General features: G+C 26.7%; 3 protein-coding genes across 4 annotated transcripts in view; 1 reads left to right on the top strand and 2 right to left on the bottom strand.

Moving 5' to 3' along the window:
* LOC119677766 (kinase D-interacting substrate of 220 kDa B-like) overlaps positions 1-1,813 on the bottom strand; it is a 53,402-nt gene extending 51,589 nt beyond the window's left edge. Inside the window, exon 1 of the mRNA XM_038089271.1 lies at positions 1,489-1,813. The gene's annotated coding sequence lies outside the window, so the exon portion shown is untranslated. The remainder of the gene's footprint in view (positions 1-1,488) is intronic.
* Positions 1,814-3,662: 1,849 nt separating this feature from the next.
* On the top strand, positions 3,663-4,920 carry LOC119677764 (queuosine salvage protein-like). Its single transcript, XM_038089257.1, has 2 exons — positions 3,663-3,974; positions 4,039-4,920. Exons 1-2 carry the CDS (start codon positions 3,740-3,742, stop codon positions 4,812-4,814), a joined length of 1,011 nt encoding a protein of 336 aa, XP_037945185.1. The 5' UTR covers positions 3,663-3,739; the 3' UTR covers positions 4,815-4,920.
* On the bottom strand, positions 4,912-5,667 carry LOC119677765 (60S ribosomal protein L29). Of its 2 annotated transcripts, none has more exons than XM_038089258.1 (3): positions 5,585-5,667; positions 5,209-5,323; positions 4,912-5,144 (listed from the first exon to the last, which is right to left on the bottom strand). In XM_038089258.1, exons 2-3 carry the CDS (start codon positions 5,308-5,310, stop codon positions 5,016-5,018), a joined length of 231 nt encoding a protein of 76 aa, XP_037945186.1. In that variant the 5' UTR covers positions 5,311-5,323; positions 5,585-5,667; the 3' UTR covers positions 4,912-5,015. The 2 variants fall into 2 exon arrangements, with proteins under 2 accessions (XP_037945186.1, XP_037945188.1); XM_038089260.1 differs by having other exon boundaries at positions 5,581-5,603.
* Positions 5,668-24,229: the final 18,562 nt, after the last annotated feature.

The following is a 24,229-nucleotide window of genomic DNA, read 5'->3' as shown; positions in this document are numbered from 1 at the left end:
TCGTTTAGTTTGTGAAAAAGAAACTAAGGACGTGTGCGAGTTAGGCTAAGTTGATGCTAAACCAAATGGGAGATTTTTTGGGATTTTTCGCACTGCACACATTTTGCCATTTATCAACACGTATCGACACATTAATACATTATCGACACAACTTAGAATTTCCCTCATTTAGAACGCAACTTTGCCTAACTCGCACACGACCTAAGTAACCTAATTTTCCTCACAGTAATCTCTTATGTCTTTGAAGTGATTTATGAGTTTTATATATACCTAACATTAAGTAAACTTTAAAAATATATCATCGTAAGTCAGATATTAAAATAACGTTTGTGATTGCTATTTTAATTTTGCATTAAATATTAAAAATAATTATCAATAAATTGTTCGTGCAATTATAAAATAAAAAAAATACGTGATTGATAAGTAATACTTTATGCTTTTTTAACATTGAACACATAGATAAGTAATCAGTGTAATAACCCGCGTATAACTGATTTAATATTAAAAATAAACAATACCACTTTTATCATAACTCCGATATAATGTTCTTAAGAAAGCTTAAAAGTAATTAAACTGAAATTGTGAAGGATTGGAATTTAATAAAAGCGGTTTTTATAAAGATTTTCGATTTATTTACTTTTTTAAACAACAAAAACGTAAAGCATATGTGTTATCTTTAAATAATCATGCAGTTTTCATACTGCATCTATATAACAATCAGCTTAAGAGGTTCGATAAGTCTAAGTGTAAACATAGTATGCATTTAAAAGATAAATACTTACTTATCCACACAAAAAAATATGTAATTGCTCTTAAAAAGCGCAAATGCTTACATTAAATACTTCGCAACACTGTTTTGTCCTCATGCTGGACAAAGCACAGAAAGTGACCAAGATTTAATCGCAACTTCTTTTTTCTGTCATACTCAAATTAGTAATTTACATTACAAAGGAATCACAATTTCACATTTGCCGTGACCATGACTGTCTAGCTAACATGACTCAAGAGGTTCATAAAAATTATAGCAAAATTGTGGAATACATATTTTTCCTGCTTATAAATTCAATATTTGTTTTAAATATTTTTATTTTAATAAATTGGATTTTTGCTTTAATTCACATTTAATACAATTTAATGACTTCATTAAATTTATTTATGTATTCATTGTGTTTGTCCAGTCCAATCGTCTTAATGTCTGCTCACGATTTTCTTTGTTGACACAACGTTTGCGCACATTTCCCTGTTTATTTTTGTTATTTAATATTTTGCCGAAGGTTTTCAATTTAACTAAAATTATTCTTAAATGATTTGCAGATAATTTAACATAAACAAATTTACTTTGCTGACTTTACATTTTTTAAACAATTTCTTAACTTTTCTTTAAACAGGCAAAATAAATATCCTAAAACTATGTAAATTTTATTTTAATTTTAATAAAAAAAATATTAAAAATAAATAAAATTATTATTATTAAATTATTTTATTTACCTGCAATAATTCCTTGCATAAAAATTATGAATTTTCTTATTCGATGGCAAATTGTCGTTCTGTGCCACTGCAGCTTCAGCTAATTTTTTTCTGTTGTGTTTTTATTGCTTTGACATCAAACAACAATAAAGAACGTAGCACAAAAAGGATTCCAACTGACAGCGTGGACAGCTGAGCGCAGCACAAAAACAACAACGAAATGCAAAGCAAAATGTAATGATTTTACAATTATCAAATTCACTTTTCTTAGTATATTTTTTTTTTGTTAATAGCAAATTCACTTTAGCACCATTTGCATTAATAATTTATGTTTAAAATATAGAATTATGCAATTTTAATAAAATATTCAATATATTCAAAACATTGCTTTTTTGCTACACTTAAATTTTTTAGAATTTTCTTTACTAGCAGCGAAATTTCTTTGTGAGCTATTTTTGTGAATAAATTTGTAGACTTCGCGTTTTTATATAATATCGCACTGCTTTATTATTATTATTGTGTTTTCGCTTAGATTTAATTCTATTGCTTATATATTACAAATGATAAAATTAAAATTAATTTTTTTAGCACATTTTTAAAATATAAATCTAATACGAAGGGACACACGCGACACCAGCGAAAAGACAACACAAACTGTCGGTTGTCAAACATCAAAAAAGTAGAATTTCTCATTGAGCTTAGAGTGACCAGTTGCACAATGTTGCACTATGTTTGCAGAACAGCTGAATGGTTTATTGATATATCCGTCATGCAAACAATGAAAACAAATCAATTTCTTTTATAATATATTATATGTGATTTAATAATATATTGTATTTTACATAAAAGTATATTTGTTTCTTTTTTATTGATTTGGAATAAATAAATAATTTTCGTTAGTTTTGTATGAAACAAGTTGGTAGCACTTTTTACTCTGTACTTTACTCATTCTATGTTTTCTTATACCAAATGGTTTGTGTATTTGCTAACTTGTATGTTTATATTGGCAAAGAATTCCTTATACATTCCAATGGTTGATTTAATTATACAATACAGTTTCAGTTAAATAAGATTTAAAATATATGATGAAATTATTTTTGTCATAATAACATACGAACATGATTTTCAAGTGTGATCATTAATCTGTAACATTTACGAATAAAAATGTTGCGATAACTTTGTATTGGTTGATCGCGTACCATTAATTTCAGACTCTGCCATATCATATCAAAACATTTTGATTATTTGAGGTTTAGTGTGAAAAATATTTCACAATTTTCTTTAAAATATTTTTGTTTTTGTTGATTTTATTGTTTTATTGATAACGGTATTCTAAGCTACATGTATGTTGCCAGTAGCGGAGTTTGGAATGGGAGTGATGGGTGACGGCCCCAGTCGGTAGTAATTAAATGACCTTAGATTCGAGGTATAAATAGTTTTCTATAAAATTTTTTTATGTTTTAATAAATTATAAGTAAAAGTCGAGATAGTCGACTTTAATTGAACCCAAAATATATATTGTATATTGTTGTGTAGCAACTTTATTAAAGCCATGTGCGAGTTAGTAAATTATATTAGTATGGCAGCGAATGTTGGTATTTACCAAAATTTCGAGTGGGGTAAATTAGATAAAAATTTAGTAAATTATGTGTTACCATTGTGAAAATTTTATAGATGTTTAATAAATAGATAAAAGTTGAAAAGTTTTAACTAAGAACAATAAGTGCAATAAATATTTACATAAGTGCAATGCAAAAATCCCTAGGAAATTTGAATTTACTTTACCTCAATTTAATCGAAATCGCACATGGCCTATAGGATCCTATATCGTAGGTAAAATAGTATATTTTTTTAGTTTTGAATAAATTAGACGCAAATGTCGAGATATATGATTTTAATGAAACCTGAAATATGTTTTGTGTCTTTAAAGATAATTGACTTATATTTACTAAAAAAATTATTATGAAGTTCACATACAAAATGTTTTCTTTTAAAATTAAATAAAGAATCTAATTTCTTGGTTTTAATTCTAAAAAATATATATAATAGTACAATATAATACGTAACAGTTAAGAATATGTTTATTTGAAAGTCGATAGTGCTTGAAACCGATTGTATGCCGTTTTTATTATGGCAGCACTTTTTATCGCCGAAACGATCTTTCCGTTATCAATTTCGCAATCGATAATAATCACATTCTGATTGGAGCTTTAGCATCTTCAAATATAAACGGACGCAAAATTGTGGAGTTTTGTAAACTAAAAGCAAAACAATGGCACTAACACCGAAGGAATCTGGCGAACATATCGTCAAGAACGCGAAATATGTACGCGTACTACCGGAAGGCATCGAAAAACTAACACAGGAAGTAATTGCCGGCATCTTGGACAAGCGAATTGATGTGAGCAACTTCTCGCAACATGACATGCATCCAAAACCCACTGATGCATATGCCGCGGAGTGGATATTTCTAGTGGATACGCTGAATTTCTGCTTTTGGACGCCCAGTAAATATCATACATAATTATTAAATAAAAAAAATCCTAATGAATTTTCTTCTTCAAATTATAGCAAATTACACAAAATACAAAGTGAATGAACAAACTGGTTACTTTGCTCTTTGTGCAGCAGTCAATCGGGCAATTGCTGAAGGTGTGGATATAACCAATGCGGAGTTTTATTCAAAAATTGACGCTGAAACGCTACGACACATATTTCGCTCGGATGATGGTGACACAGAAGTGCCATTGTTCGATAAGCGAATCTCTTGCCTACATGAAGTGGGTAATCGTTTGTTAGAGAAATGGTCAGGAAAGTTTGAAAATGTGGTACTTGCAGCTAAGAATTCAGCAAAAGAACTTCTAACATTAATTGTCCAAGAGTTTCCGTGCTTCCGTGACGAAGCAGACTTCGCTGGACAACGCGTGGCAATCTATAAGCGTGCACAAATACTTATTGGTGATCTGTGGGCATGCTATCGCGGTGTCGGCTTGGGCGCTTTCAATGATCTTGAGTGCATAACAATGTTTGCTGACTATCGCATACCACAAGTGTTGGTACATTTTAATAGTTTAGAATATACACCGGAATTGTTGGAGTTGCTCAAAAAAGATCAAATTATGGAAAATGGTGATCCAATGGAAGTGGAAATACGTGGTGCTTCTATATACATTGTTGAGAAAGTGAAGGATGCAGTCTTGGAAGAACTTGCTGAAAAGCACCCAGATGTTTCCAAAGCCAATGTCAACGCTATTTTAATAGATCACTTTCTATGGGACTATCGACGTCAATTCGCCAAGGAGCTTGAACATATACCATTCCACAAAACCTTAAGCGTTTACTATTGAGCTGTCTGCATTTAACACTTCATGTTCCTTATTTTATTATTAAAAAAAACTATAAACACACACACAACACTAAAATGTTTTAAATTTAATAAAACCGTTTTTAATTTTTGTAAAATTGTTTACGTTTTTATTTTTCTTATTTTTTCACACAATTTATATTCTCAAATTCCTAAAACTGAATTTGTAAGCTAGCCTAGGCATTTATAGCTTGATTGGCTTTGGCTTTCCAACATGCGATGCCTTACGCTCTTCATGACGTTTCAAGGCATCTTCGCGGTTCAAGTTTCCTTTACGTGCGAAACGTTGGTTGATTAGAAATTTAACATCCATCTATTCACAAAATAAAATTAAGTTAGCGCAAATATTAACTTTTATTTTTTTTTTTAATACTTACACCCAAAGTGGATTCGTGACGCTTGCGAATTGGGCGCTTGATGCCATTGCGATGGGCCTTTCTGTTTTGATTGTGATTAGTGTGATTCTTTGACTTTGCCATCTTAAATTATACTCTGTCGATGCCAATTTATTATATATGCATTACATTATATATGTTTCAAAGAATTTATTTTTTCCAAAACACCAACATATCCACAACAAAGACGAAGCGCATTCAGATTTGTTGACATACAAGTTTAAATGGAAATATAAAAATGAAATCACATTATTGTATATTAATATAGTTGCATTTAATTTTAATTAATAGATATCTACATGTCAATTATTTGATATTATTGGATTATAATTAAACAAATTTTATATTGGCTACCTACGTTTACGACAGTTTAGCGGAAAAGAAACGAAATATTCGAAAGTGTCAAATTTATACCGAAAATTCGAACAAAGACTTGTCCGAGCTATGTTCATTTTTGGAAATGTCAAAATTTATTGCGTACTATACTATAAAAATACAACAATTGGTAAACATTTCAACATTTATAATTTTTCTGTTCAAATAATTAAAAATATATACATTTAACTGTAGTAACTTTAAAAACCTTAATTTATTGAATTAATTTTTATAATTGACGGACGAAGCTACACTGGCAAAATTTCTACATACTATTAATTTTTCACTAGCCATACAAATTTTTGTTCGCAAACAAAATTTAAAAATAATATATATAAGGTTTGACTGCCTAGTCAGGCAATGAAACTGTGTGCTAAACAAATATTAGCAGACGTTTAATTTTTTTCTTTAAATAATGCTCAAAAGTTTAAGTACCAATTCATTAGCATCAGTGACAATCAGAGTAATATATCATAATACATTGCTTAATTCTAATGTTAGAATTAGGATGTTGATCATTTCTGTGGAGCAGATTAACTGTAGGTTTTTATTAAACGTCACTATAACTTTATAAATTTATATTCACTTCTATTTTATAAATAGGATAATGTCAAGGACTCTTATATGACTTTCGTTTCATCTCTATTTCAGTTCTTTGATTTATAACAGTTTAATATTTATAACAGAATAGATAATCTGAGAATTATATCTTCGTATGCTAATTATTAATGGACTAGTTCTATCTAGGCGTAAATTAGGAAAAAACTATATAAAAAGCATATCCATTATTTATTCTCACATTTGTCCATTTGTAATGGCGAAATTAACCTACCAATCGACTTAGTAGACAAATGTATATTGTCTACCAATAGACATTTCATAATAGCCATTATTATAATTTAAATAAATTAAATATAAATTATAAATTACTTATTCATATACTGAGTTAAATATAATAGTTGTTAGCAGTTTGAGCTTTGAATTTAAAATTTTTATTTGCAGTATACAAATTAATTACATGTATCGATACAAACGATTGTATATCGATAATTGTTTCGTGGCAGCATCTGATGTTGTTAATATAGTAGTTTATATCCCGCGCCCAATTGCTAAAATTCAGACATAATAATGCTTTACAATAACAATGCCGTATATAAAAGTTTTAAAGTCTAATATTTAAAAAAATAAAATATTTTAAACCCAAACTATATGCTTTTATTTTTTCCCTTTTAATATCTTTTAAATTCTAGAATGAATCAAAATAATATATCATATTATTTTAATATATTTTTTTTACTCAAACTATTATCAGAAATCAAAGAGTTCTTTTCATTGCAGAAAAGCAGTTATAACCCCTCCTACGAATATTTTCAAAATATTGAACTTCATAAGATAATATAATTGGCAATGTACTGTCAGATTTAATTACTGATAACAAATTTTGTGTACTTTTCTTTGGAAAAAGTATTATTTATAGTTAACTGAAATGAATATTATATTTTTAATAATTAATATATATTTTGAAAGATTATAAGGAGTTGAAATTGATGAATATAAGACGTTAAATGTCTATTCTTTATTGAGTCTTAAGTGCTAAATGCTTTATTAAATACATTCTGATGATTTTTTATTTTTAACTAAAAAATAATTAAAAATTGTTATGTTGTAATAATTTATATTAAAACCTGTTCATATGGTAAAAATAATTGCAAAACAATTTCACTTAGTTATTTATTTTTTTCCGCTAGGTAAAAAAACATCTTAAGCCACAATATAAAATTTGAACCCATTAAAATCATTAAGGGTAAAAGCTGAAACTTTATTCCAGTAATCATGAGAATGGCAGACATTAAAATACAGAAGGCTTAGTGTTTGGACAACAAATATATATGATTCAAAATTGGAAATAAGAGAGCGAAGAAACTTATTAATTTTATATAGCCTTTCTGTTGTTTTTGACAATTTTATAAATTTATTAAATTAAAAATAATTGAAATATATATTTTAAAAATATGTACTGAAATATGTAATTCAATTTGTTTAATAAGATCAGCAATGTAAAAATGTTGTAATGCGTTTCAAAATTGATGGAACCGCTACTGTTCTCCAAATGCAACAAATTGTAATATTTCAACTAACGTTTATTTATTTATGTGGGCATATTTACTTAAGCATAAGAAAAACCATATATTTATAAATACATGTATATACATGTTTTAGAACTTATACAATTCATTAGATGATGTGATTCGAATATTAAAAATGAACACTGTAATTTTCAAAATAAATTCATTTAAAGGTGATACTGCAAATGATAATTTATCGATAATTTTCTGCTGTCCAATAGTGGTGCCAAACTTCGTTACTTTTGCGTATTTGTAACTACCCGTTACTTTTAGAATATGAATTCGTTACTCAGTATTCGTTACTGCGCTTTCGTTACTAAAGTTTAAATGCTTTTTTTCGTAATAAATGAATTTTTAAAATCATGTATGTAAAAGTTAAATATATGTAAAGCTAAATATTTAATTATGAACAAAAGACCGACTACTGCTGCCGACTGCTTACTCTGAACTGCTGCTACCGATTGTCTACTTTCAACTGACTCCTATTACTGCTACTAGACTTCTTAACTGCTTAGTCGACTTTTAGATGACCGCCTTACATATATATTAATTATAATAAATTATAGATTTAATATATAAGAACAATTATTTAAATGAATTGTTTGATCCGCATATTTAGCATTTAGCTTTTCACCTCCTACTGGTTTCAAATGTATCCAAATTTCACTTTTTTTATATCAATGTTTTTACACATTTTTAATGAATTTAATAGCGAAGAAAAATTTTGTTCAAAATGAAGTAGTTATTATTATACCGCGAAAACAATTGCTTAAAGTAATCGTTACCAAGTACTCGAAAGAGTAGTTATAACAAATACTACTCATAGGTAAAATGAGTAACGAAAAGTAACGAATACGAATAACGAATACAAAGTAACGGATAATCACATTTTGGCACTACTACTGTGCAAAACAATTCAGCTGATTGAGTACAAATATTTTTGTAGTGAATTTAACAAGTTATTTATATATCATTCATTTTTATAATTTTTTTCTTAAATCTATTTAATTATATTAAAGATGTGTTCCAGTATGCATTATATGTCAACATTAAACGATAACAAACATCAACATTTGTGTGCAGTAAAGTAATGCCGGCAGAGAAAAGTTTCAGCTTTTGCTGATATTTGGAATAGTGACTAGTGAATTTGTTTTAAAATAAACATAAATGATTTTAAATTATAAGTGTTTTTATTTATTTGCCTTTACAAATATAATAAATCAAATCCAAATGTAAGGTATAAGGACAGTTTGTTTTGTTTTCGTTTGTACCCTACATTCATTTGGGTAAGCAGTAAAAGTTTTATTATCAATATTAAAAATAACAGCAAAAAGCGGAAATTCGTAATATAATATAAAAGTCTAATAAATACAATAAATAAGATATATAATTTAAAAAAAATTAGAAAATAATTGTATAACATTTTTCATTTGAAAAGTATAAAAATAGCCAATATAATAGGTATGAAGGGTACAACAAGTGTCATTGTTGCTGGACTGAAATGCAAGTGCAGTGAAAAAAAAACTAATACATTATAAACTTGCTATGAAGACCACGACACAGAATATAGTGAAATTTACTCTCTTCTACTCACTTACTACTTTTCGTTCCTTTGAATATCTTCAAATGAGTTACTGCACTCATTTACAAAACACACACACCGGCAATGTTTTGATTCTTGCAAATAAAGGCAGTATTTGACAGTACACAGTAGACTCACTGCATTTTGAATACACAACATAAAAACTGTGAAGTTGTTGGAATTCTTAAAAGAAATAAGTAAAAACACGCAATAATGGATAATTCTGATGTAAGTAAAATGCAATTTGGATATTCTTCAGTTCAAATAAATTAAATAATAATTTTTATATTTATAGGAGTCTATGTTGGATGACAATGCGGAATACTACAGCGTATTGAATTCGGCTACCATAAAGGAAAAACTATCGGAAAACATTTTTTCAGTATCCGAGAGGTATGGACGGAGTGACGTGTGGAAAACTTTTGGTAGAATTCAAAATGAAGCAGGCAAAAATTTGGAGGGGTTCGTCGTATGCAGAGGATGCAGAAATGTTTATAAATTTACATCAAAATCAACTTCGAATTTAGTGAGACATAAATGTTATGTTCTGTCCAAATTAGATGTTGATAAAACAAATATTGTCAAGAAAGATATAAATACTGAATGTAAAAAGGAATGTGCCAAGATAACAACAAAGTGGATTCTTCAAGGCCATAGACCTTTTAAAATAATTCAGGATCCCAAATTTAAAGAATTCGCTGAATTTTTACTTTCAGTTGGCTCGAAATATGGAGCTAATGTCGATATTGATAAATTACTTCCACATTGCTCCACACTTGGACACAATATAGAAAAATTGTATAGTATGCAAAAATGTAAATTAAAAGAAGATTTAGAAAGCATCAAGGACGTGGGTTTTGCGATTACTTGTGATTTATGGACGGATAAATATCTACGGGAATCATATTTGGCATGTACAATACACTATATTAAAGATGGAAAAATATTTAACAAATTTTTAGGAATGAAGTCAATGGATGTAGAGGATTGTACAGGTAAATATATATTAATGAGATTAAAAATTTAGAAATTCTAATAAAATAGTGTTGCTACTGATTTCATTGTTATATATTATAATATTAAAAAATTTATTCAATCGCTTATGATTAGATCAGGTTATAACGGCGATCCAAAAGGATTCACTCGGGTCTATTGGCACATTATTAACGAATTTATTCAATCGTTTATGGTTAGAATAGGTTATAACGGCGTTTCTAAAGGATCCACTCGAGCCTATTGGCCCATTATATTATTGTATAATCGAAAAGTCAGAAATTTAAAACCAACTTAATCCTTTGGGAAAGCTTAAAATGCTATTTAATGCGTGGCCTTGCAGTTCATCAAGATTCTCATAAAAAAGGCTCCTAGAGTAGTTTTAGTTTATCGTTTATAGTTAGTTTGATTGGTTTTAATGGTGACAAAGTTTACTCCTTTGACCAAGTATATAGGTTTAATTTCCGAACAAGTGAATTAGATTAATGAAGTTTGTTAAATTTGACAGGGTTATATGACTTATACTTGAAACTAAGTATTATATATGGACCACGCTATTTATTAACTCCTAACTTTTGCTGAATCATAGGAAATCAACAATCGACCTAAACCGATGTCTATTTAAGGCGCTTTTTGTTTCATCATTCCATGTATATCAACTATAAACAATAAACTGTTGATAAAAAATAGTTCGACGCCATGTTTTTGCTGAGAAAACTAGTTGTTGTTGTTGCAATCCGCTGGGGTCTAACATGCATATAACATGTAGGGTTTACAAGACGAATATTTGTTTTAGAATGTGGATGAGTAGTGATTGGGGAAGGAAGGTAAAGTAGAAGAGGAGGAGAGAAAGTCTAGAAGGAGGAATCTAATCACTTTAAGGGGGTAGGTTCAAAGGAGAACAGATGGGCGACGGCAAGGGTGCACAACTAGTCGTTTGCTGCTCTGCAGATTCTAACACAATAGGAGAATTAAAGGCAATCAATATTTACAAAAACTACCTATGATATATATTTAGTAATATCCGAAACCGTTATATAGTTAGACGAAAAATTCATTTAATTAAAAATTAATTTTTTTAGTTATATATTTCACAAATGAATAAATTATTTGTTATGTGATATACAAAAACTTTTAATTCTAATAGCATATCTAAAAAACAAGTTTTTTTTAGGGCTCAACATTAAATGTAAAGTCAGCAGATTATTACAGAATTTTGACCTTACCTTGGAACACAACTATCCAGTGCTTACCGATAGAGATTTTAATATGATATCCGCTTTTGGTATGGGAACTCATGTGTTATGTACCAATAGCCTACTTAACAATTGCATTGAAAACAGTTTAGCAAGCATAAGCGAAGTGAATACATTATGCGAAAACTCCAGAAAACTGGTGAAGTATTTAAAAAAATCCTGCGGAAATATATTCATCTCCATTAATTGTTCCCAAACCAGATGGAACAGCACATATTATGTTATACTTTCATTAATGGAAAACTGGAATGAAATCACACAATACCTAGAAGACAGGAATGAATTATTTAGAATTAACAGCATAGACTTTGACTTACTGAAGGAATTAGTACCTCTACTTCATCATTTTGAAGAAACAACTGAAACACTGCAGAAAATGAGCTGTGCGACTATGCATTTGGTGCTTGTCTGTATTCACAAAATTAAAAAGGCATGCGGTGTAAATCCCGATGACATTGATATTATCAAAAATCTTAAAGTCAAACTCGATAAAGCGTTGAACGGAATTGTTTTAAAAAACACAAGACTAGAACACAAAATAGCATTGTTTCTATTTCCACCGGCCAATAAATTGATACAATTTTCCGTTATAGAAAGAAAAGTTATAAAAAAGGAATGTAAACGACTCCTCATGAATTTAGCAGAAACGAGTGAAGATGCTGCGACAATCACAATAGAATCAAAATACAATCCTCTTAATGGGTCTTTGTTCGAAGACTTTATTCAGCCTACTCATTCTCAAAATCAGGAAAATACTGTCTCTTCAGAGCTATTATCCTATGAAAGTATGAATATTGCTATCCGTGATGACTTCGATGTTCTTCAGTGGTGGCATTTACATAGTACTCAATTTCCATTGCTCTATAAGTTAAGTTGCATTATTTTAGCTTCGCCAGCTACTTGTTCTTCTGTGGAAAGCATTTTTTTAAAAGCGAGAAATTTATTGTCGGACAAATGCTCTACTATAGGAAAAAACTGTAAAACCGTAAATCAAATTATGTTTATAAATTATAATGAGGACATTACAGAAAGTTTTGATAATTCAGAATTTGATTTGTAATAATTTATATAATCACTATGAGATATTCAATTTAAGTTATAATCAAATGTTGAAATTAAAAGTAAATTTTAATAAAAATACACATTATATTTTATATATATATGTATATATACAATGAAGTTTTTGATGTTTAAATTGATTATGTTTATAAATAATGTATTTTATTTATATAAATTAAAATAAATTTAATAATTTATTAAATTTGTTAAATAAATAATATAAATAGGATTTTTGTTGTTGTAGCTCACTACTGTTCGGAACTTCTCTATAAGTAACTTATGTGATGGCCCACCTATAATAAAATGAGATCCTCGAAACTTATCAAAAGACACCACGTGAACATTGCAGGGCTTACTGTAGGTCTCTCTTTTCATTGGTGTATAGAAACCCACGCAGAGAACCTGTGTATTCCTTATAATCCTCACTGCAAAAGTTGTGGAAACCCGTAGTAAAAACAAACCATAATAATGCCTTTTCTCTGTGAATGCTCGGCTCTGGTGTCCAGAAGAAATAGGTTTGTAGGAAGATGCTTCTTTGACAGTCTATCAGACTGTGCATAGCTGAAGACAAGAAACTTTACCTAAAATCTAAATTCGGCGGGTTGAATTTAGTCTCTACTCTTTAATACTAGGGGTTATTGCGAGGAATGTGGTGGCAAAACCACATTAGCGGATAATCGGTAATTGAGATACATGGAAGTTATACAATGGCCTGCCACTGCAACCAACCTATGTTATGACATACTTAAAAAAATGTTGACATATACTCCGGCATATAAACTCTAATGAGACTACGTAGACGACGTCTATCTTCCTTTCGAATATATTCTACATTAGCTATGTTTTAAAATCAATGCTAGAAGAAAACTAAATAAATTATTTATAATTGACCAAATAAAAATTTTATATTTAATTGATACAAATAATTTCGAGTGTTTATGATGGAAGATTATTTTTTAATGTATAGTATTGATTATATATCTGGTATCATTGAAATGCACTTTTTATAATTTTTTATTCTTAACTAAACACCTAAATAAACCCATGTAAAAATAAATGAAAATTTTTTATTCTTTTATAGTATTATTTTATATAACTATGATTAAATTTAATCACGTTATTAACATGTTTTAATGATGAAGAGCACAAATAGCATTTGTAATATATTAATCAACATTCTTACTTAACAAAGTAAGTCTAAAATAATCAATTCAGTTCTTATTTAGTGACTAAAAAGCATATAGAAATCGGGAACTGCCCATATTTCCATTTATGAATGAGTTCGTTTGTAATTCTTATCTTGAAAAAAATTGCTATCTCATAAGTTTATAATCTTTGTTTTAAGGTTTTTAATTAAATTGTTATAGTTACTTTTATCAAAAGTCAGTAATTATTTCAATATTTTTTAGAAAGAGTCTTATGTAAAGTATACTGGCCTGGCTAACTGGCTTTAAGGACTCTTTAAGGACTGCCAGCTAACACTACCTGTTTACCTATTAAAAAGAATAACTACATTAATTATAGAAGATCAATATTTTTTTATATATTCAATCATGGTCATGCATTCAAAGTTTTAGGGTTCGGATATACTTGAGTTGGAACACTTCCCGAATTCAATTTGGAAGGAACACTTAAAAAGTTCGGAAATGCTCAAGGTACTCTAACAGTAAGTTAAGTAAGTCTCGATTCAATGTCCTAGGTATTCTGCTTTGACAACGGATTTTAGTAGATACACATATTTTGAATAGACTTTGTTATATGTGAATATAGCTTAATTTCTGAAATACTGGGTACTGGTACAAGTATTAAAGAACATTTAAAATGCTTGAAGTTCTAATGGTTGGAATAGTTTAAACACAATTTTTTCTTTTTACTCTATTAGAAAGTATATTTTAATATAATCAGTACATAATTATACATTTAATAAACTTATCATCTTCATATATTTCGATTCTTCATCAATATCTATAATTGAAAATAGTTTCTAGAAATAAAATATTTAGCGTTCAATATTGTAAATTTACTGTATGCTATGATAAGATTAGTTTCTTATATCATTTTATGTCTTCTGATTTGATGAACATTAAGATAACTTGACTTTATAATAGATAATTCAGGAATGGGTGTAAGTATTTAAAATATGATAAACTTTTACTTCATTAATTAGTTAAAAACCTGAAAAAGGAAAGTTTTAGTAGTTCATATCTTTAAATGCGATTCCAATACTCTAGTGTATCTCTCTTTTTTTGTTTCTTACGTATTGAAATATTTGTCAAAATTTCATTGATATATTAGTTATCAAGATATCACTGAGTGGGAGATGCTAATTTTAGTACATGACATGTACCAAAAAAAAAACTATAACTTCTGCGACAATTTGTGTCGTGATTTAACTAATATGCTAAAAAATTTATAAGAATGCAAAGCTTATTAGGTGTAATATGGCGATTATTTATCGGAATTTACTGAGTTTTTAAGCCATTGCTTCTGGTATTTCAGTTTTCACGAAATGGTGATATTAAATAAGTCCACTTCTTAAGAACTTAGTGAGTCTTGACTTTTAAGGGGTAAACTGGCATTAATGCCTACCATGCATAAGCTAGTCCTTACCACTTTTGTGCTTCTGCATTGATCCATTTATTATGATCTAAAAGAGGCTCGTCTCCTAAAGTGTGGATTGGCATTGGTATCAACCATGCATCATCTGGTCCTTACTATTTACATACTTCAGCATAGTGAAGTATAGACAGTTTATATATTCTAACTAATTTAACCGGTATATTAATATATAAATATATAAATTTTTTCATAGCTTCCTGTGAATTTCATAGGTTTACGGTTTGACTATTTTCGCTTCATATAACTTAATTAAATTTTCAACAACATTACAAAGTAGAATCTGTCGAAGTTAAAAATTTAATTAACTAAGATACTTTCATTCATACTGTACAACAAAGAATACGTAGTCCTCTTAAGGAAAACATATAGACAAATTATGAAATTAAATTTGAAAGAAAATAGATAAATATTTATTTTAATTTTTTTTTATTTTTGTTTCTTAATTTAATTACATTGTTTATTGAATGACATTACCAATAAATACGGGAACATTATTTTGATTTTTGACTATATAAATAAATGGATGATTAGCATGAAATCGTTTCCGTTTGATTCCCATTATTGCCATTACTCTCAGCACTGAAATAATTTATAAAGAATTTAATAATTAGTTAGGGAATTTTAATATATGTGGTACTTCCCAGTTTTTATGATTTATTTTAAACAGATATAATACATAAAATTTCATATACATGCGAATTTCCCTTATATATAGTTGCATGCAATTGAAAAAAATTGTTTTACTATATAATATACAATCATGATTAGTTTTTTTAATAATTTCTGTTATTTTTCTTTTTAGTAAAAAATATGAATAATTGTTTCATTAATAATAAATAGTATACTCAGGTTATTTTGTCAAAGATCTATTAAAAATTGTATATTTTTCAATTTGATTATTATGTTGAGACTAGCTGAGTCAGCGCATTTGAGCACTTTTACTCTCTACTAACAGCAATAAGTCTGAGTCTCTACCCCAGACTAAGCAATAACTGACCACAAATCTATATACCTACCTCTCCGAGGAGCCTGTAACCATAACAGAAAACGTTGACTATACTATAAAAATTGTATATACAAGAGATTTGCTTCAGAACCCACGATACTTGTACTTACTATATATACTAAATATATACTGTAGTCAGAGTATTATATCATCCACAACACTCATTAGAGCCCACACTGTTCCGTTTGCTTGTTTCCCGTTTGCAAGGAAGATGAACAAAACAGGTTTCTTCTAGAACAAGAGATCCTCTCCTGGTACAACAATCTTAACAGTGATATGTTAAAATCAGAAAGAAGAGTCGGTAATGGGGAAAAGTTGTAATCGACGTTCTTATAATAAATAAATTACAAATATATTTTATAATTTCCATCGGAATGATTTCAAACATAAAATTATATATATTTTGGTTTGTTTATTATATCAATTATTTAAAATTATTGCATACCTACCTTTTATTTCACAAAAAAAGAAAAAGAAATAAACAAAGTTAAATAAAAAATAATTTATTATAAAAATAAACAGTTTGTTCCTAGAGGCTTTCTGTTAAATATTCAGATTATTAGACAATTAAATTAATTATTTTTGCTTCGAAATTAAAATTTTATTAAAATGTTTTAATATTTCCTGAAAATAGTTGTGCACCATTTGCGTTCTGTATAATATAGCGAAAAGGATGGTCTGCTTGGAATGTTGGTACTTCATGATGGAAAAATCCTGCATAGCATAAGGATATACCTGTATAATAGATATTTTCAAATTTTTAATATTAACGTATGAAATAATTATATACAAAATTATATTTCATTTTCTTGTCAGTTCGCCATTTATAGTTGGATAAGAAGCTGTTATGGAATTGAATTTTTCCATATAGAAAAACTATACTACGTATATTAATGCTCCGTTGAGATAATTGTACTTAATTCCACAAATATGAAGCAATATGTTTCACTTTTCATACAATATCGTTACAAAATCCATAGAAAAGTATGCTGAAGATGTTCAATGAACCTTAACGTAAATATTCGATTATATCAAATATTTCACTTCTAAAATATTGCAGTAGAATAGAAATGGACTTTTCTTTTTGACACTAAAGTAATAATATTTAAACCACCTCGAATTCTTCAATTAATTTTAGCAAGTTTGATTTACAATGGATCGTATTAATCAATTCTAATATCTTAGAATTAAAAGCTGTTTATGAAATATATATTCATATGTATATATATAGAAACACCTGTAAAAGTGTAGCCGAAAATATATTTTATACTGAAAAGAAAGCTCATGCAGGAATAAATTAAATGGTGATAGGCCAAAAGTGCTAAGGTATGGGCATGTGCATTTTTAGATTGAGAATAAAAACGTAACAGGTTCTGAAGCTTACTTAGTTCTACAAGTACTACACAGACAGAAAGCAACAGTCAATGGTATGAAGTTCAGAAGGTGTTAGTCTAACCGCCATGATGTCAGTTTACTTTATCATAGAAAAAAGTTGTAGCTGTTAATTCTCTGAAGACTGTTTAATAGACATCTGCTATGTTTTGTACTGAAATTTCATACTGCATAAAAACGAATAACTTCTCATTGTGCTCTCAGCGGTTGAAGAAATTCGTCTAACACTATATTAACCGGATTTAGCGCCGATTATAGATAACCACAAAATAAATCTGAAAATTATAGATCTAAAAATACTATAATTTCGGAGAGTATTTTAGAAATGGATGAAAATTATGTTGAAAAAATTAACATAATTATTGTCAATTTTTTTTGTAGTCAATAATAATTAATAATAATTAACATTATTATTGTCATTTTTTTTTGTAGTCAACTAAGTGAACTTTTATTAGCCCCCAGTATAATGTAAAAAAAGATTTGTTAATGATTCTTTCATAATTTTTAATGAACTACTTAGAAGTTTCTTCTAAACGTGTATTGTGAACATCTCAGAATTATATATTTGGCATATAAAATGACTTCTGAGTAACATACTATATTTCCCAATAAATATATATTTTGTTAATATTTCCACCAAAACAAAAAAAAAAATTAAATTAAACCATGCATTTAAGTTTGATTATAATCAAAATATTTATTATATGTATATTTATTAAGTAATGTGTAGATATATATATACTGGTTTAAAAGAGTTTTATAGATAACAATTAAAAATAAACATAAATAATATTTGCAATAATTTTAAAGAACAATTTATCATAGCAGAAATAAAAAAAATAATACTCAAACCATTTTTAAATTTCTAATTAAAAATATATAATCAATATATTATCATTTTTATGTGTATATATTTATATATGAATTATATGTATGAGATTTTATAATTAAGAAAGAATAAATTGTTAAATAAATATATTAAGAAAATATAAAATAAATAAATTTTAATAAATTATAATATTAATAAATATATTACAATTATACTATATATATAATTTTTTGTGCAATTTCAACAAATTAAACTATTACTACAAATTTAAAATCAATATTTATAATATTAATATTTTTAAATTATTATTTAGACCGGCAATCTTAAGGAAATATAATATATTAAAATTTTATAATTTTGGAAAAGGGATGGATGGAATTTTGGATGGAAAATTTTTTAAAGTGCAACACATTTCACTAGTTAGTCAAGTAAGTAATTTTATAAGTAACTTTTATTTACAATAATTTTTTAAAAATTATAATATTCAATTGAAATATTTTTGTGAACCAACAAAAAACTTAAATCCCTCTGTATTCTTTATAATATATAAAAATGGTCTATTGGCCTCAAATACTATTGGTTCCTCTTCGAAACTCGGTAAAGCGCATCTTCCCATTATAATTGCTAATTTAAAAATTAAGCCAATTAAAATTAATATTTTCAAATATTTATTTATATAAAATTGTTTTTTAATTTTGTATTAATTTAGTAAAATTAATTTATTAATAAATAGTTAAATTTTTTATAATTCATGGAAAATGGTGGTATGATCCCTTTTTACCAAGTGCCCAAAGTAAGTTTTACGTAAATTATTGTATAAAACACACGTATGTAGTTCATAAAATAACAAATAATAATTAAACGATTTAATATTATGTATATTTTTTTTATAAAATAATAAAGTAAATTAAATATATTATAAATATTATATATATAATATTCAGGGCTCAAAAGAATCCCCCTAAAATATGATGAACTGATAGCTAATATAGATGCGCTGGGTGGGCAAGCGTTTCTTTACACACGCGTATATATTTATATATATATATATATATATATATATATATAAGCAAGCTTAAACCAATTAAGCAACAATTGCTGGCAATCGAAATCGTAGTTGGAAATGTCAAAAATATAGTTGAGTAAATCCATTTAAATAGCATAAGATATGATTCAGCAACAGTCACTGTATAATTCTATGTACTTAGATTACAGTGGTACTGACTAAAGTCAGTGCCTGTTGCTTAATCGTTCGTCGGACATAATAAAATATATATATACATATTAATAAATAAATTTGAATATTCATGGTTAGCAATTCTCGTTCATAGTTAATATTCTTAATATTTAATATTTTTATATGAGCCAGTAAAAAACTGTACTCCAGCAGTATTTCCTATAACATATATAAATGGTCTATTGGCCTTGAATATTATTAGCTTCTTGTCAAGTGTTCGTTTTATACCCATTACAGTTTGAAATGCTAATTAAAAAATTAAAACAAAATTTGTTTTATACCAACATTTACTTGATTAATTTTTTTTAAAATTTAAAATTTAATTTAAAATTTTTAAAATTTAATGTAAATTAAACAAAATTTTTTTCATACAAAAAAAAATATATTTTCAATTTTCAATTCCATCAATAATAGAGTTTTATAAAAACATATAATATAAATAAGATGAGAATATTAAGTAAATAACATAGTATAAGCAATTAACAACAATTATAAGCATTCTATAAATTAGCAATAAAAATGAAAATATTTAAAAAACCGGGTGATTTTAGCTACATTTTTCTCTTATAGCTTCAACCAAAATTATTTAAAATAGTCATATTATTACAATATCATTATATTGGTACTTTTTTCCTTTTCTTTGAAGTTTGGATCTTCATCCATTGCAAATATCAGTTTATGTTCTCCACAATCGTAGTTCAGCTTCTTATTCATTTCGTTTATTTATATGCTTTAATTTTTATTGTCCTTTATTTCGGTTTTTTACATACTATCTTAACATGACTTAACTATCATTCTATAGATAGCATATGCTGTAATACTATGAGAGACCTAGTATTATATTTTAGTATTTATATTCTCGTAATGCTAATAAAGATCTCTTATATATCTTCAATAAATTCTATGGAAAACTTTCTTTTCAATGATTTGCAGTTTATTTTTATTTGAATTATTGAACGTTTGGTATCATTGGCGTATGTCAGTTATGTCAATCAATCCGCGCTGGAAAATGATTTTCATAGTTGTGCAAAAGTACCATATTTCATTTTTTGGAATTTTTACAGTCCATAGATAGCATATGTTTACAGAAAGAAATCTAAAGTCTAATTTCCGAGTGATGCTGTTCTTTATTATATTAATATTCATAATATTGTACCGAAAATCTTCCACTATTTAATAATTATATATCCTACAGCTCAGAATTTGCCTATGGCATATGGTCTCAGTTGTAGTTCAGATCGGTATAATTGATTTTAGTTCATATATTTCAATAGTTTTGGCTATAGTGTTGATACAGATTACCTTAGTATTATATATCTTATATTTATTTAAAATATATTACCATACATCTATAGTAACATTAATGCATTATTATTGAAAATAAAAACATCTTTGATTAAAATAAAAAGGGACTACTATTTGAAGTATTTACTTTTAAGAGCTATTATTAGCTTGGTTTTTATATTAGTAAATTGCTTACAGTGCAACAGATCAATGAAATTTGGTCGGGTCAAGCGACGCTTATCTTCTCTATCACAGTTTCGAAAAGTATATCATCTGCGTAGAATAAAACAAAAATTTAATTTGATGGTGCCAACTGTAGTCTGACAAGTCATCAATTTTGACCCGAAAGAGTAACTGTTTACTACTGCTGTTAGAGTCCCATCATTCACAAAGAAAACATACAAGATAGTCTTCCTATCGGTAAGTAGTCTACTAAGCAGTCTTATAATATAAACAAATTTTGTATTCTATAATTCAAAGTAGGAACTAATAGAATTCCATTATAGTTTTTTCTAGTGAAACATTTTTCAAATTAGGTGTTTCAGTGCCAATAATTATAACCATTTAAATTGAATACTATAAAAAATCTTATCAAAAAGAGTTTTCGATTTTCAATTTTCGAACGATTTCTATCTAATAGTAAAATATGTTTAAGATAGTAACTTATAATTTTATATATTTTACTATAGAAAAAAATACATGTTTATAAAAAATAGGAATAATAAAAAAATACTTTTTATTTTATTTTTAAAATAGTCATGTATAAATCGAGCTTATACGTAGTTTCACAAAAATTTTGATACATTATATTATGGTAAAAAAAAATATTTCTTATTAATACAATATAAATAATATTGTATATTGTAAATAAATATTGTTTTAATATTTTATGATCAAAAAAATTTAGTACAATATTTATATATATTAAATATTGATTTTAATGTAAACGAATTGTTATTATTACTTGTAATATATATATTATATAATCAAATTTAGATAAATAATTAAGTTTAATATTTTACAATTTCGATATATAAATATATATAATGCTTAAAAAGCATTATGCATTATTTTTATGCAAATATATCCTGTTGTACAAATATATATTGTATATACAGATTTATACAGCAATTCCATAATTTAAAACTAATATGATATTATTACATCTATAACTAATAAAATAAATTCTCACAAATTAATGTTAATTTAACATTATTATATATGTTATATATATATAATTACGGATCCCATATAGTAAATCTTTTTAATCAAAGAAAAGTTTCTTAAATCATATATATTAAATATACATAAATATACATATTAAATATATATATAAACGAATTTGCTTATTTGCTTAAAAAATATAGTATCAAGTTAAACTTTTAAATATTTTTTTACAGTTCATATATATTACAAGTCATTTTGGGTGTGAGAAATAACATTTTTAACCGAAAAAATCTTTTTATAAAATATGTGATATATTTTTTAAACACATGTGATATACATATATATTATTTATATAGTTCCGACACTAAGTACGTTACATTAGTCGATAAGCAAATTATGTCCTTAGTTAATTATGTCATATTTTATCTCATTTATATGGTCTCATATAAAGCTTTATATCTACCTTTAAAAGACGTCATTATAGTAAATCTATTAACAGCTGGCACTTATAAACAGCACCTATAATATTATAAATATTAATTTTTTCCATTGAATGGGCTGAAAATCAATCGATGGAAGTTCCATTTCAACATCGACTATAGATATATCCATAACACTCTCTAAGATGCAATAGATTCATTGAGATTAAAATCTTCTTGCAATAAGGTCTTAGTTTTTATCTGTAAAAATTCGTCATGTTCAACAAGAATGTACTTGTCAAAAAGAAGGCTGAAGTACCTATCCAAAGCAACATTAGTTCTACGAAAGAAACACAATAGATTTTGCTACAAAATAATATATAACAGAGGAAAGTCTTTATCTATAAACACTGTACTAAATCTAATACTAATTTACTCTTAAATTAATATCCTATTATAACTAGGAAGACAAAAAAGTTGATTTCACCATGAATTGGGGCTACAATAACATGAGCACTGTATGTTCTTCACATCCATCATTTGACTTATAACTCTTGTAACCTGCAGTGTCACTTCTATTATTTTCAATTTAAGTGTATTTAAAAGTATATCATCGTATCTTCAATCATCTAAATTGATCATTTCCATTATCTTGGATTTTTCGACTGGTTCAAGTGTAACCAGTAATTATCTGTAGAAACTCTGCTATGTCTAATATACACTCGCCTCTACTGCTATGTATAATCCATAATTAATTTATTAATTTACATCTTTTGCAATTCTTCATCTGTTCCATTATTCATCTATAAATTAATTTTTTGCTGTACTCTAAATAAAGTGAAAATTTGTCTAAATAATAGCTATATATAAGGTGGAGAAATTGTTTTATACACAATATATATATATTGTATATCACATATGTTATAAAAAGATTTTTTCAACTATTAACATAAGTAATGTTTAAAATAACTGATATTAATAGATTTCATGTCATTATGATTAATAAAATTTAGGTTATATTTAATTCAAACTATTTTCATATAACTTCTTTATTTAGTTTTAGTTAATATAATATTAAGATAAATTTTATACAAAAATAATTAATAAATTATTTTCGAGAAAAATTTTGGCACCACTTTAGTAAATTATTTTTATAACAAATATTTATTTTTAAAATATTAATTTAAAAATATTCTCATTAATATGGAAAGTTTTAATGTATATAACACCGAGATGTGACAAAAATCACTCTCACATCAATATTCCAGATATAAGTAATAGTTTTTTTACTTTTTCGATTATTATTAAATTAATAAAATAAATATTCATTGCATGTTTGTACATTTCATTTCCAAATATACTTGTATATTGTACAATAGTAAGTAGTCTCATTTTGTGTAGCATCCTTCAAAAAATGATACTGTTTTATAATTTTTTATAATATAATGAAATGGTCTATCAGCTATGAATTTTCTTGGCTGGACAAAGCCAAAGCTATCGGCGAAGAGGCCTAAGAATAACAAAAATTGTAAATATTTTTTAATAATAATAAAATATATATATTAAAAACTATTTAAGCTACGTACATTATATATACATATTTATATCTACATTCATCTAATGTTTAATTATATTATATACAAATATTTGTATTTGTTA

Source organism: Teleopsis dalmanni, chromosome 2, assembly GCF_002237135.1.
Source record: "Teleopsis dalmanni isolate 2A chromosome 2, ASM223713v2, whole genome shotgun sequence".
Taxonomy (NCBI): Eukaryota; Metazoa; Arthropoda; class Insecta; order Diptera; family Diopsidae; genus Teleopsis; species Teleopsis dalmanni.
This window is presented reverse-complemented; position numbering and strand designations above follow the sequence as displayed.

Bases quoted from the DNA above. Each gene is read 5' to 3' on its own strand.
- LOC119677765 (XM_038089258.1), bottom strand. From the start codon at position 5,310: ATGGCAAAGTCAAAGAATCACACTAATCACAATCAAAACAGAAAGGCC. The intron at 5,145-5,208 runs GTAAGTATTAAA...TTTTGTGAATAG, and splicing joins GTCACGAATCCACTTTGGGT to ATGGATGTTAAATTTCTAAT.
- LOC119677764 (XM_038089257.1), top strand. From the start codon at position 3,740: ATGGCACTAACACCGAAGGAATCTGGCGAACATATCGTCAAGAACGCG. The intron at 3,975-4,038 runs GTAAATATCATA...TTCAAATTATAG, and splicing joins TTTCTGCTTTTGGACGCCCA to CAAATTACACAAAATACAAA.